At 49.1% G+C, this 17,983-nt stretch overlaps 7 protein-coding genes across 7 annotated transcripts; 3 read left to right on the top strand and 4 right to left on the bottom strand.

Moving 5' to 3' along the window:
* Positions 1–1,073: 1,073 nt before the first annotated feature.
* Positions 1,074–2,511, bottom strand: LY89DRAFT_684602 (uncharacterized protein). The gene is made up of 2 exons (XM_018214913.1): positions 2,375–2,511; positions 1,074–2,303 (listed from the first exon to the last, which is right to left on the bottom strand). Exons 1-2 carry the CDS (start codon positions 2,469–2,471, stop codon positions 1,231–1,233), a joined length of 1,170 nt encoding a protein of 389 aa, XP_018071949.1. The 5' UTR covers positions 2,472–2,511; the 3' UTR covers positions 1,074–1,230.
* A 1,210-nt stretch (positions 2,512–3,721) lies between these two features.
* LY89DRAFT_57892 (S-adenosylmethionine decarboxylase) lies at positions 3,722–5,728 on the bottom strand. Its single transcript, XM_018208974.1, has one exon. The coding sequence runs from the start codon at positions 5,362–5,364 to the stop codon at positions 3,781–3,783; it is 1,584 nt and encodes a 527-aa protein (XP_018071948.1). The 5' UTR covers positions 5,365–5,728; the 3' UTR covers positions 3,722–3,780.
* Positions 5,729–6,880: 1,152 nt separating this feature from the next.
* Positions 6,881–7,429, top strand: LY89DRAFT_57815 (uncharacterized protein). The gene has a single exon (XM_018208930.1). The coding sequence runs from the start codon at positions 7,034–7,036 to the stop codon at positions 7,328–7,330; it is 297 nt and encodes a 98-aa protein (XP_018071947.1). The 5' UTR covers positions 6,881–7,033; the 3' UTR covers positions 7,331–7,429.
* Positions 7,430–7,838: 409 nt separating this feature from the next.
* On the top strand, positions 7,839–9,037 carry LY89DRAFT_57884 (uncharacterized protein). The gene is made up of 2 exons (XM_018208969.1): positions 7,839–8,856; positions 8,908–9,037. Exons 1-2 carry the CDS (start codon positions 7,965–7,967, stop codon positions 8,967–8,969), a joined length of 954 nt encoding a protein of 317 aa, XP_018071946.1. The 5' UTR covers positions 7,839–7,964; the 3' UTR covers positions 8,970–9,037.
* Positions 9,032–10,455, bottom strand: LY89DRAFT_57831 (uncharacterized protein). Its single transcript, XM_018208935.1, has 2 exons — positions 9,237–10,455; positions 9,032–9,146 (listed from the first exon to the last, which is right to left on the bottom strand). Exons 1-2 carry the CDS (start codon positions 10,182–10,184, stop codon positions 9,105–9,107), a joined length of 990 nt encoding a protein of 329 aa, XP_018071945.1. The 5' UTR covers positions 10,185–10,455; the 3' UTR covers positions 9,032–9,104.
* A 39-nt stretch (positions 10,456–10,494) lies between these two features.
* On the bottom strand, positions 10,495–15,248 carry LY89DRAFT_645154 (putative amino-acid permease inda1). The gene is made up of 11 exons (XM_018211867.1): positions 15,106–15,248; positions 14,237–15,059; positions 13,365–13,467; positions 13,206–13,299; positions 12,497–12,778; positions 12,268–12,430; positions 11,985–12,215; positions 11,708–11,936; positions 11,304–11,658; positions 11,025–11,225; positions 10,495–10,973 (listed from the first exon to the last, which is right to left on the bottom strand). The coding sequence occupies exons 1-11, from the start codon at positions 15,136–15,138 to the stop codon at positions 10,713–10,715; spliced, it is 2,775 nt and encodes a 924-aa protein (XP_018071944.1). The 5' UTR covers positions 15,139–15,248; the 3' UTR covers positions 10,495–10,712.
* Positions 15,249–15,399: 151 nt separating this feature from the next.
* LY89DRAFT_553332 (uncharacterized protein) lies at positions 15,400–16,950 on the top strand (the record flags this gene model as incomplete). The annotated part of the gene is made up of 2 exons (XM_018208333.1): positions 15,400–16,467; positions 16,573–16,950. Coding segments are annotated over 2 exons (1,446 nt in total), but the record flags the coding sequence as incomplete, so codon positions are not given.
* Between the last annotated feature and the right edge of the window lie 1,033 nt (positions 16,951–17,983).

Raw genomic sequence — 17,983 nt, 5'->3', positions numbered from 1 at the left:
CTGGGGAAGAGTGATGGGTGGATGGATGGATGGATGGATGGATGCTGGGTTTGTTTTGGGGGATTTTCATAGGGCGATGTGGAGTTATTGTTGAATGATACTTCTGAGGATTGGATGGAGAGATTAGTTGATGGAACATGTAGACGTGTGCGGTGCTGAGGAGTGTGCTATCAGAGGGTTCTCCTTACGGAGGTAGGGAGTGTAAAGACCGCTTCGACTATCTTCCTTGCATCTCCTTTCTCTATTCGCATTTCTCCAACCCTCACACATTTCTCTTCTCTCCATAGCTCCCCCTCAACCAGAACCCCCTTTGCCCATCCCCCAATTTATCTTTATCCCAAAAAAAAAAACACAATCCCATCACCCCCTCTCAAAACCAACCAACACAACCCCCAACAACCAAACAATCAACCCCTCACACTCAAACGACCACCCCAAGCAACTTCTCCCTTGACAAAAGCAACGAACCCAACAACATAGCGCAGCAGCAAAATAACCCGAACTAAATGCTACCGCGGATACGATACGGAACAAACCAACACCTCGAGGGACCCGAGGGGAGTAATAAAAACCACATAAAACCAATCAACCCCTCTCCCCCCCCCCCCCCCCCCCCCCCCCCCTAAAGCGCCGATACCAATAACTAAGCATCATGCTTCCCTTCCACGACCATTAATAATCTCATCTTACTTAAAAAGGGGAAAATAGTAAATATGAACAGGAAATCCGAAAGCGAAAACTCAACAACCAATTCCTTTTTAACTCGCTGACGCTCCCCCCCTGACATAGAAAAACTTCCCGTTTTAAGATATGAATATTCGTAAACAACGCGAAGCTGGAATCATCAGCAGAGAGAAGATGTAGGAAATAATGATAGATCGAAAGGGATATCGAGACTCGTCTAAGGAATGGGAAAATAGGTAAGCATCAGATTGCAAGTAAGACTGGGTAATTCATTCACTTAGTCATGTAAACTTCAGGACGACGGGGTACCTAGGTAACCTTGGTAGCCACTGGCCAATGTAACACACCTAGGTAAGTATTGACACCTCACGAATCACAATACACAGAGGTAGGTAGACATCACGAAAAAGGAATTCAATTACTGGTATATCCCCCTCACAAGCAAACAAGCAAACAATACACGCACGCAGGCACGCAGGATATACAATAACGCCATACCATCCCATCCCACCTAAAGCTTTTCAAAAAAACAACAAGACAGCACCCCTACTCCCCATCCTTCGCACTCCCACTCTCCCAAAGCTCGAACCCCTCCTCCGCCTTCTCAATCGGCTGCAACAACGCCGCCTTCGGCGCAGCCGTCGAACTCGGTCTCTGCATCAAAGTCTCGACATCCAATTCCGGCACAACATCAATCTCAACAACCTCTTTCCCCTCCCCACCAGCAAAATCAAACTCGACACTCACCTCCTTCTCCTCTTCCCCCTCCTCCTCCTCCCTCACAACAAAAACATCCCCCTCCGCCACCCCCTCGGCGTAAAAATCCTCCTTACACAAATCCCCCAACGGACTCCGATCAACCTCAATACTGCCCTCCTCCTGCACCGCCCTCCTTCCTCTTGACGTCTGACTCACATCATCCACCGGCGGCACATTCTCCTTGCCCCGCGCATCCCTCTCCCTTCCCGCTCCCTCCTCATCCGAACTAATATCCAGCGTGCACGCGCCGTGCTCCATTAGGTTCGTCGCCAGCTCCTCTTCCGTGTCTTCGTGGATGTCGAAGAACCAGGTGGGTTTGGCTTCCGGTTGATGCAGGAGGAGGGGGATGGACGATAATCCATCTTTGATCGAGGACGAAGACGAGGTAGAGGAAGAAGATGAAGCTTGACGAGACGAGTACGAAGGAATGGTCCCCGACAGCGCAGCATCGATGGAGAACCCCAATCCAGTGGAAGAGGTCGGGGCAGCGAAGCGTGGCGGCGGCGGAGGATCAACGCGTCCCGCGGTCGTCTTGCGACGATTGAGGATCCCGATGCGTTTTCGTGTCGGGGAGCGCCCGGCTGGTGCTGAGAGCGGGAGTTTAGTTTCTAATCTCGGGGCTCTTGCATTCAGAATCGGTCGCGGCTTAGGAGGAAGAGAAGCGCGAGTGAGGAAGAAATTCGTCGCTGGTAGTTGTGGTTTGAGGGAGTCGGCGGAGAGGCCTTTGGAGCGTTTCGGAGACGAGAGGAAGATGATGGGGTCGATGTTCTCGGTGTCGTGGTTGTCGTTGTCGTCGTGTTCGAAGGTGGTGGCTTTGCGTTTGCTGGGTGGGGAGAGCGTTGTTGCTGCTGCTGCTGCTGCTATTGGGGACGAGGTAAGAGTCATGTTGAGGTGGAGGTGGAGGTGGAGGTGGAGGTGGAGAGGTAAATACCATTCTGACGATTCTTGAGGTTGACGAGCGATTGGAGACGAGAGGAGTTGAGGGGAGCGAAGGGTTGGCGGTGCTGGTGCGTGGTTGTGGTTGCCATTTTTCGATCGATAGGTAGATGAATGGATGAGGAAGTGCAGTATCGTAGACAAAATAAGTATGTGGTATGTAGGTAGGTAGGTATGCACGGCCAAGTAATCAAACGATCAATCGATCAGTCAATCAATCAATCAATCAATTACCCTTCCTTCCGTCTTTCGTATCAATCAATCAATCAATCGAAAGAGTTCCTTTGTTTACCGATAGACTCAATTCCCCAATTCAAAAAAAACACAACAAACAAGAAAAACCCCAAATTCGAGCGAAGGGGAACCGACATATATCAAGCCAACTCCACTGCACTGCACTGCACTCCTCAGCTCAGACAGGTTTTCCACTCACCCTCCCGACCAAGAGATTCGCCGCCTCGACCACCGCGTCGAAGCGTGTCCCGCACGCGTCGTCTGCCAATCACCAAACTCACCCTACCCAATCAGCACAATGTGGAATTTCATGCAAAACCTGAGGAAAGGGAATAATTGGATGTGTCTAGCCGCCCGATGCAGGGGGATGACGCGAGATCGCGAATATAAAAGGGGACCGCGTTCCTGTGGGCGGGAGGGACTGTGGTTTTTGCATAACGCGAGGTGGAGGTGGAGGTGGAGGTGTGAATGTGAATTGAAGGAGTTGTGCACGGGTTATGCTTGCTTGCTTGCTTGCTAGGTATTGTGAGTTGTTCATTACTTATTAAGTAATCTATGCTAGAGCTCGATCCAAGAGAGTACAACATGGGTTATTCCTTGAGAAAATAAAAATGATATCAGTATATCGAGATTCCCATACCACTCAATCCCACCCTTTACTCACTACTCCACTCCACTCCTCCTCACCACCTCGCTCTTCCTCTCTTCACCTAACGCATCCATCCTCCATCAATTCCAGCCTCAGGCCGAACGTTCTTCTTCCTGATGTGCTCCCGAAACCAAAAACGGACGCGATCCTGCGACCACCCGTCACATCCTCAACCATCCTCTTCCAACCAGCCAGCACGCATAAACGGCACATGTCACGAACGAGGCTATGTCTGTCACACACACACACAGTTTTCACCGCCGCTCACAGTGAGTGCATTGAAGCAGGTCGTGACCTTTTCGTATTATCTCTGGTGCATACCGTTTCTGGCTTCGCGACAATTTCGTGTGGAGAGGAAAGGAAAGGAAAAGAAAAGACAGAGATTCATTCATTGAAATAGACTAGCTAGTTATCGTGTTTCTTACTTGTGAGAAGTAGCATGTTGGATTGAGGTGAGGTAACGACAGACAGACGCTGCCAGTGAAAGAAGAAATAGCAAATAGAAAAAACGCAGACCCTCAATCAACCTCGCCCAACCGTGGCCCACCACCCACCCAACCATCACGCTCGTAGTACCGGAACACCAAATCGTACCCATCGAATTCATGCACGATCCGATCCAACCTGCGATACCCTCTGATCTTCTCCATCTTGGCACTGCGAAGCAAGCCCGCCTTCGCCACCCCGTCACCATCCAGACCCAGATCACGTACTTCAGCCACGATCGTCTTGGCTTCGAAGAGCGTGACGCTGAAACGACCGGGCTTGAAGATGTTCACTACGTGCTCAATCACTTCATGAGTCTCGCGTCCAGTTTGACGTCCGGGGACATTGGTTTCGAATGAAGCGTAAGAGCATTGTAGTTCGGGGGTGACGTGAACCGTAAAGTAATGTGTCGCCGTGCCTGCTTGATCAGGGGCCGGAATCACACCGTTGGCGGAGAAGCCGCAGGGTGTGAAGAGGTAGGCGTCAACGCGTGCATCAGGGTATTTAGAAGTAGGATAGACATCCGATAGACCGCAAGTCTCCGAGACCACTGTACCAAGTGCGTGACCCTCGGTGCTGAGCTCCTCTGGGTATCCAACGTCATCATCTGGAGTAAAGGCTCCGTTGTCTGAAGAGGTTTGACTGAATACGTCAAAGGTCTCGTCGTTGGCCGCTGTACTGCCACTCAAGGTTGAGTTTGTCATGTTGGCTCCACTCAAGTCTCCCAGGCTGTTTGCCGCCTCTCGACGGGCTCGATCAGCCCTCTCAGAGTATTTGCCCTCCGCGACCGCACTCGCGTGTTCTAGGTAGAACTGCTTGGCATTCTCTGGGTCAAGATCCGTCATCAGGACTTCAAGCGTCTCATCGTCATTCTCCAAGGCTCTCTGTCCCATTGCAAAGGCTGAGCTGGTTGGGATCTTCAAGATCTTCGTCTCAGTGGCAACTCGTTCGTTATCAGGGGTTCGAGGCGGCGTGAGTGTGGTGTTTGGTGTTGTGAGGTAGAGGTACCAATGATCTCCATTCATCTTGCCCACCATATATGCACTTCCGCCAAGGAACATATCATCAAGAAACTTGACTTCCTGCTTCCAGCTTCGGTGAGGTCCATGTTGTTTGTCAGGGAACAAAAAGTTCTTGCGGCTGTAAAAGACTCTGTAAGGAGTGGCCGCAGTCTTGATGTCATCCAAAGAACTGGTGTTGTGGGATGGGAAGCCCGCCTCAACTGCAGCGATTCGCAACATGCGTCGAATGCCGAGCAAGAGTGTCGTAGTTCCACATGTCTTCAAGATGAGCTTGTGAGGGAAGACAAACATGCTCGACTCTGACAAGAGGTACGCATCGATGTGCTCCGACTCAACCACAGAAAGAACCTTGCAGTTGACTAGATCTAGCATCTCCTTCCATGTCTCGGCCTGAACTGCCTTGAGTCCATCCTTCTTGGTTCCTGGAGGGAGAGCATCTGCAGCCGGCGCAAACCAGACTTCTAGGAGTTTCTCGGGGCCTTCGAATGCATTGCTGCTATCAAGATCGACGGTAGCCTCACGGTTGATCGTAAGTTGTGGCGTACCTTCTGAAGGCGAGAAAGTGTATTGCGATGGTATCTCGAAATGGACCATAACTATTCCTTGAAAATTTGTTGTAGTTGACAGAAATTCGATGATGTGTTTCCTTAGGTTGAGTCAAGCTCTATTGGCAAGTACTGTGAAGCACTATCTGCCACCCAGACGAACCTTGCGGTGTCCGCCTGAGAAGAGAAGGCCCACAGAACCGTGGGGTGAATCGAGCGCTGGCGGAACCAGCAGAATATGTAGTGTGCAAACGTCTAAAGGGACGTTATGGAGGTCGGGTGCACAAAGGGATGAAGAAGTCCTTCGCGGAGGGAATGTTGACTCTTTGGTTGTCCTCGCTCTGGTAGATGCCGATACCGTTAAGGGATATCGGGTCTAGCAGACGAGGTTATCTGCAGTCTGGAGAATATCTGTTCGGTTTTGGGGGCGTGGCTGGTGCTATCGAGGCCTGGAAGGAGACAAGTTAGCAGATGAGAGTGAAAAGAAGGGACGAAAAGAGTGTAAGTGAGGTTGAAGATGAAGTCGAGTTTGAATCTGCCTGGATGCTGATCTGTGCTCTCTCTCTTGCATGAGAGCGGTGGAGCAATCTACTTGATGGCATGGAAGCGAGTCAGGATTGGAATTGAGGAAACTTACTTTGCTGGCTTAGACAGAAATCTAAGTAGGTCCTTGGTGCTCATAGAGTAGGTGAGAAAAACTTGAAAGGTTTGTTGCGTCGCAGTACAGCGTCTAAAACACTGTTCCTGTGACGATGTTGTAAGGTGTGTCCAGTTTTAATGACAAAGATTACTGGAATTAGAATTCATTGGAATGTTTTCAATTGAGTCGGCAGATGTTTGGTTGTTTGGGATAGCAGGAAGGAACGATGGCGGTGTTGATGATTTCCAGAAAATATTTCAGTCGTGTGAGAGATAAGCTTGCCTACGAACGTCATAGTGAGTAAATTGCTGTGCGAGAACAGGAGGTGGTGTTTGCACCTACTTTGATCTTTTCTTGGGCACAATCGTGGCAGATGCTCTAGAAGTTCAACTAGAACAATGTGAAGATAGAAGATTGAGAGGCGTTCGAGATGGATGTTGGGATGAATGTGTTAATCGAGGGGTAAATTCATGTGAGCGATTTTTGGGAATTTTTTGGGATTTGGCACGGGCTCTGGCTGCTCTGGCTTCCGCCCAGCCAAGCCCCTGTCTCAAGCCCAACGCCAAGGAAGCTCCCGCCTCCGTCTGTCTCCGACTTCCCCGCCATCAGATCGTCTTACATCTGCACAGGCACAACTTTGTGTGTACAAAACCACGCAACGAGACGTCTAAGACATAAGCGATTATTATCTTAGTGCAAGTGCATCTTTGAGGAGTAAAGAAAATTTCAATAATGTCCAACGTCCAACGATCGTCTTTTTTCCAAGCATACATTTTCGAGGACAGCTCAAAAGTAGCAGCAATTGTACCAAAGTCATTGTATTTCTCTAGTAATTTCAAAGATTGAAAATCAAAAAGTCATCCCCTAATTAACTCAATATCTACACTGTCCGCTCTCCTTACCTTTCAAGCACATATTAAGTTTAGTTTTATACCAGAAAATAGATTCCCCATGCTAGAACAGCATTCTAGTTGGGGTTGTTCTTTCAGCTGTGCCATAATGTCGAGTTCATTGCTTTTGTTAAGATAAAAGTGGCTGAGATGGTAGCTTACGGCTGACCCTTAGTACCTAGGTACAGATGGATACAAACAAGGATTTTGTCTGGCAATTATATCAACTTACCCACTGCCTCAACTTAATTTTCCCACCTCACTGCTGCCCACCTCGCTACCCATCTCATTGCAACACAATAGTACTTACTTGGCTGACCAAGTGGAAGGGTGGAGAGGAGTACTGGAAGGGGGGAGGATACAAAGAAATATTTCAGCCACAATTGAGTTTTCACACTAGTATCATTTTGTTTGCTTTCACTCACTTAGGCTCTCTCTTACTTGTTCACTTACCAAGTCTGTGGCACTGGGGTGAGGAGTACTGAAGTAAAGAGCATTGATCATGAGGATCTTCTTCGAAGAGAGATGATGACTTGGGGAGTCAGATTGTATTTAAAGTAAGAGAGCATAGCGAGCGGTCCCAAGGTGACAAAAGTTACATAACAGCAGTCTTGTTCTTCTAGTATTACACTACGTTCTGGCATTTGGCAGTACATGGGCCAGAAGTCTCGCCTCCTAATTTCATGGACTTGAAAAGGAAGGTCTCGGAAAAGGCAATCTGGTTATGCAGTACGGGTAGTAAAAATGGTGATACGAGTTATGCTTTTTCCTTTCCTTTCTTTGTCTGCTTTCATCATACCACCTTGTCTGTATCTCGTCTAGCTCACTTTAAAAGGAGAGGAAGGAAAAGTGACCCCTTCCTTTGAGTACGCTGTGTCAAGCAGAATTTCCTTTGATCATGACCGCGTCGAATAAGAACAATGCGCATCTAATTCTGTTTTGAGACAAACGGCACAATACCATTGTTCCACTCCCCGGACAGCGGACTTCATCTCAGTATAAATTCCGGCAAGGAAGCATTCAAATCGATCATCAACTTATCTTACACAACAAAACTTACTCACACAAGCAAAGAGTTTACTCAAGCAACAATTTACCCAAGCAACAACAACCACCAACATGACTCGTCCAAGAACACCAACCAAACCACACCTCAACACCAAACCCCGCCCCCAAGCTCCCCAAAGCAAGGAAAAGCCTACACCATCCCGCCCAAACATCTCACCAGAGGAAGCAGCCCGCCGCTCGCACCTCACCCCCGCAGAGCGATCCGCCGAAGCGCTGGACGCTTCGAGGGCCGCGGAGTCCCAACACGAGGGTGAATTGTGGAAGTGTTCACCATCATCTGAGGAGCCCTCTTCATCTAGCCGTCGTTCAGCATCCGACCAGGAAAAAGACGCCGCGCACATGAGAAGCTTCTTCTCCAACTCCCGCCCAGCCTTCTTCGACGCACAAGGGGACCCAATCCCCTTCACCGGCTCCGCATCCTCATATTTCTTCGGCACAGGCGAGTCCCAATCTGGGCCTCAGTATACCCGTAAAGCAACGCGCCAGGAAGAAAAGAAGGAACGGCAGCGGCGTGCACAAGCTGAACAAGATGCTAAGCGCGAACAAGAGTACTTGGAATCAGAGTACTTGGAATCCTCGCCTCCTGTTGATGATGAGTACTGGGCTGCGCTCCTCTTGTCTCAACAGAGGGACAAGAAGGAATGGGGGATGTATTATCTGGTTTTGGTGGCTGATCTGCGGGCCTTTAAATCCTCTAGGCAGGATGGAGTGGAATTTCCTGCGCTGCCTAACTTGAGATGTCCAAGGGAGGATCGCCTGAAGGGTGAGTTGATTGGGTGCTGCCATCATGATCTCGAGAAGGTGTTTCGAGGGAGTGGGATGTACTCGAGGGAGTGGTTGAGGAGGGAGAGACATCAGTGGCATCCGGACAAATTCTCTAGACTTGGACAAAACGCTGTGGAGAGATCCACGGAGGTGTTTAAGTTGTGTCAGAAATTGCTGGATGGGATGGATGTAAGTAAGTAGGATGGATGGGAAATTGTGTGGTACTGACAGACAAAGAGATGTAAGTTCCCCCTCCTTTCATTGCCAAATACACAGATGAATAAACAATAAAAAATATCTTTCTCCTTGAACAATAAAATTTCCTTCTAACTTGATTGTGACTAGACCTCTAATAAGCAGACTCCTATAATGAAATGTTAAACACACAGTTTCCACCTCTTCAAGTACCCAAACCTCTCCCCAAACCTACCAAATAACACAACATCTAACCTCACAACTCTCCCTCGCCTCCTTGACCTCCCCACCCTCCTCCTCGCCCTCCAAAACCACACTACTATGCATGACCCCACCCCCCATCCCCCTCCCCTCCCTCTCCGCCTCACTATCAAAAAGCTGAATAACAAGCACCTCATCCACATCCTGCTCCTTCACCCAATACCACTCATGCCTCTCCCCTTTTCCCTCGCCTTTTGGCCCATACGCCAAAAACGCCTGTTCCCTGTGCGTCTCCCCCTCTCCCTGTCCTATCGTCGGGAACAGCACGTCGAAATGCACATAATCGTCCTTAGGGAAGGTCGAGCAATCGCCGACCGCTAACGGGTCGCGGAAAACCTTTTTCAGGGGCCGCCAGATGGAGAACATGGCCCATCGGGGACCGGTGTAGGTACACGGTTCTTTACCGAGTTCTTCTAACTGGTGCGGCTTGAAGCCGTGCGTGGAAAGAGATCGTTCTTCCGCTGTGATGATCTCCTGAGCCAATTCAGTGGTTTTAGGATGGTATTTCCTTAAATGTGTTCGCGCGCCGAGGGGCGCGAAATCGAGGTGGACTTTTGGAGCTGGACTTGCGCCCGTGCCTTTATTAACACCTATCAATTTTGGGAATTCGTGCTCGATTTCCCCTTTTCCCTCTCCTTCTTCTTCTCCTTTTTTCGTATCTTGGGACCTTGCTAGGCCGTCGACTTCTGTGTGCAGATTATTCCGGATGACGACTTGATCCGTGTAGACCTTCCTGCCGCCAGTGAGGGCCAGCAGCATGGTCTCTATCTCCGGGATGTAGATGGATTTTAGGCTCGAGGCGTCGTTCCAGGAGGAGTGGGTGTGAGGCGGGAAGAACATGGTGGAGGGGGAGCGGAGGGCGAGGAAGCCGTGCTTGGAGAGGGTAAAGGGGGATTTGGTACCGGGGTCCATGGAGGGTTTGATGTCGGTCATTGGGAGGGAGCGGATATCGCCGAAGTCTGAGAGGGGTGGGAGGTGGTACAAGTGTGGTGATGGCTCGACTTTGCTGCCGCGGGAGAGGTAGCGGAAAGTTGCGTTTGTTGAGGCCATTTTGAGACTTAGGGTTGGAGACTTCGGTATGGAAGATGAAAGACAAGAATTGGCATTTCAGAGTTGAGAAGAGATGAGTTTGGAAGTGTTGCGAGCGATAAGTACTGAGATATAAAGGTGAGGATGAGATAAGCTGCATATTAACTATAGTCGGCAAGTGAAGCCGAATCAAAAATGGGGGGTAAGCCACGACCAGAGATACGGAAGATTGCCTAGATTTTACATCTAAACTTAAATTTTTCAATCGAGTTAGTTGTCCACGGAGCGAAGAGTGCTCGGGCTACTGTCGAATGAAATACAAGCTCAGATTGTCTTAGTGTCAAACCTAAGTGAGGTGTAGAAACCGATTAGGCAAAAGTACTTTCCCAGCGGATGAGGAGACGCAACAAACCCATTTGTTGCTTGACACCTCGAACTCGACTTGGATATAGTTTAAGCGTCCGGGAGAGCAAAGCGACTGTGCTCCTAATTCTTCTTATTGAAGATAGACTTCTCAGTACTTTGCGCACTATCCACCTCAGCCAACTCTTAGAACAAAAGATACAAGATCCTCTTCCAAGCAGGATAAGCAGCAATCTCCGCCTTCGTAGCGTTAATCCTATCCCAATCAACCTCTCTTCTTCCGGAATCAACATCAATGTCGGAAAGCTTCAACCAACCCGTTCGCTTCCACGCGAAACCACAAATCCAGAACGCGATCACAACCGGGAGCGCAAGATAGGCTTTGAAGAAGTCTTCTGCAGTGCCTATTTTCCCATCATTGCCGAGGGGATAGAGTGCTGTGTAAAACTAGATGGTTGAGTTAGTAAGTGAAACCAGGCACGAGAGAGAGAAACGAACTTGAGCTATGAGCACAAGGACAATAAGGATCAAACCGGCCCATGAGCCGTAGACGCCAAATACTGCTTTGAAGGGAATATCATCGAGAGAGTGGCCATGGTACTTCCAGGCAGCGCGGAATCGGATGTGGGCGAGGCAGATGGAACCCCAAGTAAAGAGGGCAGCAAGACCGCTTAGCGCTTGAAGCCAGTCAAAAACGACCTAATTGAGATGTTAGTTTCAGATTTGTTGATGATTTGAAGCACTCCCTTTCCGGGGACAAGGTAAGAATTGACGTACAGGGCCTGAGGAACTTAGAGTCACATATCCAAGGCATCCAAAAATAAGAATGGCGATGGTGGACCAAAGAGGGCGACCAGAGCGATCAATGTACTTGAAACAGCGAGGGGCATATCCTTGTTCTGCCAATGCAGTGAGAGTTCTGGATCCACCATAGACACCCGAATTACCAATGGAGATAACGGAAACCAGGATAATGAAGTTCATGAATGAATCGTATCCATCAAGACCGGCGTCTTTGGCGGCGATGACAAACGGAGAAGCTGCTACGTTGATGAATGGGTTCGCACCGAGGAGGCGATCGTCTGTCGAGCTGACGAGCAATCCAACGAAAAGAAGACCCACGATGTAAAATCTGTCCATCGTCAGTACGTAGTTCTCGAGAAAGGGCATTGGGAACGCACAAAGTAATGCGCCAGAAGACCTGCTTGATAGCACCCGGTAGAGCCTTTGCTGGGTTCTCTGACTCGGCAGCAGCGAGGCCTACAAGCTCTGTTCCGGAAAATGCAAATGCAGCTGTGACGAAAACAGAACAGACCCCTTTGAAGCCATTTTTGAAAGCACCTGGGTCATACCAAAGACGGGCTCCCCAGTATTCGCTGTATAGACCATTGCTTGGTCCGCCGCCGCATACTGTTGAGGACGTTAGCTGCGAGGACAGAAATTGAGAGAGCGACTTACCAAGGACCAACCCAACGACCATAAAGATACAAACTGCAAACAGTTTTAACACGCTGGCCCAGAATTCCGCTTCACCAAAACCTAGCACGCCAAATACGTTTACTATGACTATGACGGCCAGGAATAAACTGATCCACACTGCGACATTTATATCAGGATTCCAGTAACCGACTGTAAAGCTTGCCACCACAAGTTCCAAGGGGAGAACAACGGCCCATTGGAAGACATAATCTGGAAGTCAGGTGATTAATTAATGGTTATGGATGATGTTGGGAATACTCACTCCAACCCATAGCGAAGCCCCATGAAGGATCAATGAAGCGAGTACTATATGTATAGAAACCACCGGAGACAGGGTACATGACTGCGAGTTCACCTAAAGCATAGACGACATTGAAAATCATAACTCCCATGATAGCAAAATCGATCAGGAGAGTGGCAGGGCCCTAATCTAGTTAGCCACTGTACCCAATCGTCACGAAAATTAATATCAAGTGAGGTAATGTACTTACACCATTATTAAGAGCTTTCCCAGAACCGACGAAGAAACCAGCGCCGATTGAGCCACCAATGGCGATCATTTGAAGATGTCGAGGCTTTAATGTGTGATTGAGATCCTGGGACACTGTTCTGCGCTTGAAGGACTCGGGGGTACATCCCATGCGTGTCCAGAGCCCAAGTTTCTCATGCTCCACAATGATGTTATCTGATTCAGACCCAGGAGTTGAGCTATTGGAGGGGCTCGTGAGTCCCACGTCCTTCTCATTTTTCTCCATCGTGAAGTTCGCGTAGGACTACAATTATTGAAATAGAGGGGGAAGGCACTCGCTGAGGGACGTGGAATAAATGGAATGAATGTAATCTGTGGGTGAGGAGATTGTTCTTATAAACGCTCCACGGGATGATGTCAAGCCACTAAACCATCAGTTGTTGACTGATGTCAACCCTCTTTTGGACCATTCCCCGCCTTGGACTCGGACTCGGTCCAGGATTTGGTTCTAGAAAAGTCATGGAACAAATTAAGTGCAATGACTACAGGATGTCCTATCAAGCCAAGTATGCACAAGACGCCATTGATGTGGTGAGAAACAGCGTCGAGATGTACGCTCGTGTGACCACAGCATGCAAGTGGTCGAAGATAGGAAGATACGCATCAATGGTTACTTGGCAATGAAAACAATTCTACATCTGGAAGGCGATAAGACTTATCTTGTTGGTAACAGCTTGGGACATCGCTGGGCGTCTTGGAGTTCTTGGTGAAGTCTTGGAGATAGCGGGGATGCCGGCGTCGTAGAATATATGACTACTGACAACGCTGAAAAAAAAGTGACTGATTGCTTTTATTAGTTGGATGAGTGCACTGGCACCAAATGGATGAACATCAGACAATTAATGAGCAATAGAGCAGATGGGACGTTGAAGCTATCAGGAGCGGAAATCGTGGCCAAGAGCCAAGGAGGGGCGGAACAGTTTCTGACACAGCCTTGCTTGGCCCTGAAAACAGCGAGAACCTAACCGTGCAAACACATCGCAGCAGACATCGAAATCGTGGAGTAAAAAGCAAACAATTCAAGGAAGGGCCTCGGTTGCGTTGCTCAATTTAGAAGGCGGGCTTGTGAAGACTTGATCAACAAAACACCTTATACGAGTGCCGAATGAGTAATGTAGCTGTGTGATAACTCAGTGCATCACAACGGCATCAAGCGGACAGTTGCCAAAGAAAAGTCATACGATTTGTGAGGCCACTTTAATTTCAGATCTTGTAGATTAGGGAGACCTTCTCGAAGGCCAGCTCGTGGTAAGAGCATCTAACGTCACCGCTATGCACCTCTAAACTCAGAAAATACCTACTAGAGTTCCTACCAGCTCTTCGTACGTCCATATACCTTGGTCCAACTTGTCTGCGTAGTAAGAACACCTAAGCGGAGATGGTGCTCTGCTCGGATTCGGTGCTGTGTCGAGAACAGTTGTTGCCGGAGTTGCCAATGCATCTAGCTTCTAAGTCTGATACGCTGCTCAGAGGCCCCATTGGCAGAAATTTTCCCAGGCGTAGAGCTCGAGAGTAGATGGAATCATCCTTTCTGATTTCCCATATCAAGATATCATCTCATTATCATTGAAAACCTCTCGGATCAAAGACGGCGTGGTCCTGAGTGTGGTACGACTCCAGTAGGTGTGGTCCAAATCTTTCCATCATGGTCTAGCCTCCACCGCTGCGATCACCTCTTTTGTGATGCTTTCGAAGATTGGACTTAAAGAGCAACTCTTGTACTTCTCAATAAGCAAGCTAGGATCCTTGACGTCGGTTGAATAATCAGCATCCCCATTTGTTGCCATATCATGTCCGTTAACCTCCGTTCCAACAGGATACACTGGTCTCCGTCCCGTCTCGACCAGCATCACGAACTGTTGATCGATAGGAACACTGCCTAGAAATTTGACAGAGAACTCGTCTGCCATAACTTTGCCACCACCAGAACTAAACACATTTGTGCATTCTGAGCAGTTTGGACAAACGAAACCACTCATGTTCTCCACAACACCGATAACATTTATGCCAGTTTTGGTGCAGAAGTTCAACTCCTTCTTGACGTCCGCTGTAGCAACTGCTTGTGGGGTTGTGACTACTACTGCCCCAGCGACTTGACCAGGGAATGCGTTCTTGAGAAGCGTTTCTGCGAGAGAGATGTGTTCATCCGACGTGCCTGGTGGGGTATCGATGAGTAAATAGTCGACCTCTCCCCATAACACATCTGACAAGAACTGCCGCACCATTGCAGTCTTCTTTGGACCTCGCCATACTACCGCATCACCTCGTTCTCGAAGCAAAAAGCCGAGACTCATGCAAGAGAGAGACCCAATACCTGCTGCGGGGTTGGCAGCGTGAACAGGAACTGGTAACCATCCTCCAGGTGCCTGTGTGACTTTCGAGGATTCGATGCTAAAGAGTCGGGGTATGGATGGTCCTGTGAGATCTATATCGAGTATGCCTACTGAATGGCCTGCCAGGGAGAGGGACAGCGCAAGTTGGGTCGTGATTGAAGATTTTCCTACGCCACCTTTACCGGAGAGGACCTGGAATGTTAGCACAGCTTGGAATGATAGGAGGTCTGTTTCATACCAGTACGATGTGTTTGACCTTGTCTAAAGACATCTTGACACTCCTCGACGTGTTGAACAATCTTTTGTGAGTAATTTTCGCATGGTGAAGTCCCCCGCGACGAGATGGAGAACTCTTATCGATTATCAATCCAAAAACAAAACATGACGCGCTTGTTCCGGGTCTCCCACCGGCGCCATTTTCGCCGTGCCGAACATCAGACGCCAATATGATCTTGGCAACTGGAGTCTGAGCACAGCAACTTCTTCATGCACCACATCAATATGATAATCCGCTTCCTTTTGATAAGTGGATATGGACGACCCATGGGGATCGCCTTGGGCGGACGAAGTACAATTACCCAAATCAATTAAGTTAGAGGACAAAGGGGACGAGGAGGGAGTGAAGAATAGGCCGGCCACCCCAGCTCGAGTAGCGACACTTGTTTTGCAAGAGAAGACGAATTCACCTTGGGGCGATGCAGAAGATGATGGATTTGGGGAATGGGCTTCATTACCTGCAGACAATGGAAGAGGGTTGGGGCTCGACGGGCAAACGGACGATTGGGAGGACGATACTCCTGCTGCAGCAACTACGACCAATCCTGCCCCGAATGCCCTCTCGCTGGACTGGAACGAGTCTCAAGAAAACGAAGTGGATCAAACTGTAAAATTGGCACCAAGTCCCTTTCTCAAGGCGCGAGATCTTGCTAGACTGCCGTCACCGGATCCTTGGGCTACTTCTTTCACGACCGACAATGAAACTGCACACAGCGCACAGGAGGAAGCCGAGGAAGCGGATCAGCACGATTTCAAGGACAAAGAAGAGGAGTCACAAAACAATATCTCCGCTACAAATTCAAATCCAGAACCTCTGAGTGATGAATTGCTGCCTGATGGAAAGGACACAGCACCGCAAGAAGCTTCTGTCATTCATGGCAAGATTGACATGGAACCAGAAGCTGGCGATCGTATCACCAGCTCTGAGGTTATAGATGTCGCACCCACGGCGGAGAATTTAGATGGCGATCATCTTTCCTCTCGGCCTTCGTCCTCCCCTTCAGAACATAGCCTGCACGATGGGATGTCTCAGGAATCACCACGAACTTCGTTCGACGAAGAACCGAAGCGTCCCCAGATGCCCCGAAAAACCTCATCGAAAGTACAAGAATTGGTTGAACACTTTGACGGGCTTGCCAAACAAGAGATTCCGGATACCGCGGCTAGTAGCACGAGTAGCGGCCAGGAAACTATCAAGGCTGCGGATGAGCCTGGAGTGGAAGACGAAGATGATGATGACTTCGGAGACTTTGAAGAAGGGCAGTCAGATGACGAACAGGACACAGCGGATCAGAGGCCACGCACGCCAGAGATCCAGGATCAAGTCAACACAGATTCCAGACCCCGTGAAGGCCCTACTTCCCCACAACCGAGTCCAAAGAAGTTTATGGGGCCAGTAGATTTCAATATAGATACCTCAATATTGGAGAAATTCTATCCAGATCTCGAGGCAGACGGTCCTTTCGAGGAAGTCTTCGTACCTGATACGGTGCCACACGATTCCTTTTCTACAATAGAAGAACGAAAGACGTGGTACAGAGTCTCACGATATGGCACGATGCGTAAATATAATACTGGAGATGATAACTATGTCCGTATTAATTGGCCTCAATCACAAATTCGCAAGGATACCCTCGAAATCGTTGCTCGATGGATGGAAGAAGATCGGATCAGTGGTAGAGTGGTGCTAGGTGGAGCAAGCAAAGGCAGTTCAATTTTCGGTTGGAATGATAAGAAGGCTGCTCCTGTGCCGTTGGCACATGCTTTTGCAGCCAAAGAAGGCAAACGGAAAGTCGAAGCTGTTGTGGAGAAAGTCCCCGAGATACCTCGAGAATGGCCTCAGGATCTAACGAGGAAATCTTCTACGTCAAAGGGATCACCATCTCGTACCACGCGGCGAAGCTCCGTGAAGCCATCTGAGTCTTTGGCGGAGACGAAGTCTGCTGTCGAGATGCCTGTTGCGAATTTCGGCTGGAACACGGCTCCACAAAAGTCACAGAGCCTCGATAACAAGCCTCCATCTTCACATAAATCTACTGGATCGATGCCAAAGAATAAAATACAGCCAAACAAAGTAGCTTCGCCCACACCACTTTCACCATCTGTAAAGCAGCCTTCGGCTGGCAACATCACCGTTGCTAACCCTTCTGCACTTCAAACGCCTCTGAACATAGCTACTTTAGCCCAATCCACATCGAGTGTAACACAACCACACACAGAGCTTGCAATTCTTCATACTTCGGAAGTAGCAAACGAGGACGATGATTGGGGCGAGATGGTCGCTTCACCTGTCATGAATGTTCAATCACATCCTTTGCCAGAGCAATTACCTCCACAGAGAAACACTACAACATCTCTAGCGAAAATACCAATGACCATGAATGCTATCTCTATGCAGCCGGTAGCAAGTCATCCCTCGACTCCAAGCTTCGATGACATTCTCAAGCCCCACCCGACAAGCTCAATATTATTGGGACCGCCAGCAGAGACGTCCATTGTGGAAGCGTTGAGTTCATCCGCGGCGAACGGAAATGTGAATCACGCCAAGTTGCCATCAGTTGGTCCTGCTACGGTAGCAGCTGATCCGTGGGCAATGGCAGATTTCTCTTTCTTCGAAACGACTCCTGTTTCTGCTCCTGCTCTTGCTCCGGCAACGGCAACGAAACGCACTGTGCCCTCAGTGGCCAAACCAATTTCGAAATCTGTCAGCTCCAGTGGGTCGCCCCTCGCTCCTCCCAGAGGCGACAGGAAGTCAAGAGAAGAAGTAGAACAGGACAGGATAGTGCAAAGCGTCGTCAAAAGTCTTCCAGATTTGTCATACATGCTCAGAAGATAGACTG

The sequence above is a fragment of the Mollisia scopiformis genome (assembly GCF_001500285.1).
Source record: "Mollisia scopiformis unplaced genomic scaffold LY89scaffold_11, whole genome shotgun sequence".
Classification (NCBI taxonomy): domain Eukaryota; kingdom Fungi; phylum Ascomycota; class Leotiomycetes; order Helotiales; family Mollisiaceae; genus Mollisia; species Mollisia scopiformis.
The sequence above is the reverse complement of the archived record's forward strand: the minus strand, read 5'-3'. Positions and strand labels throughout refer to the sequence as shown.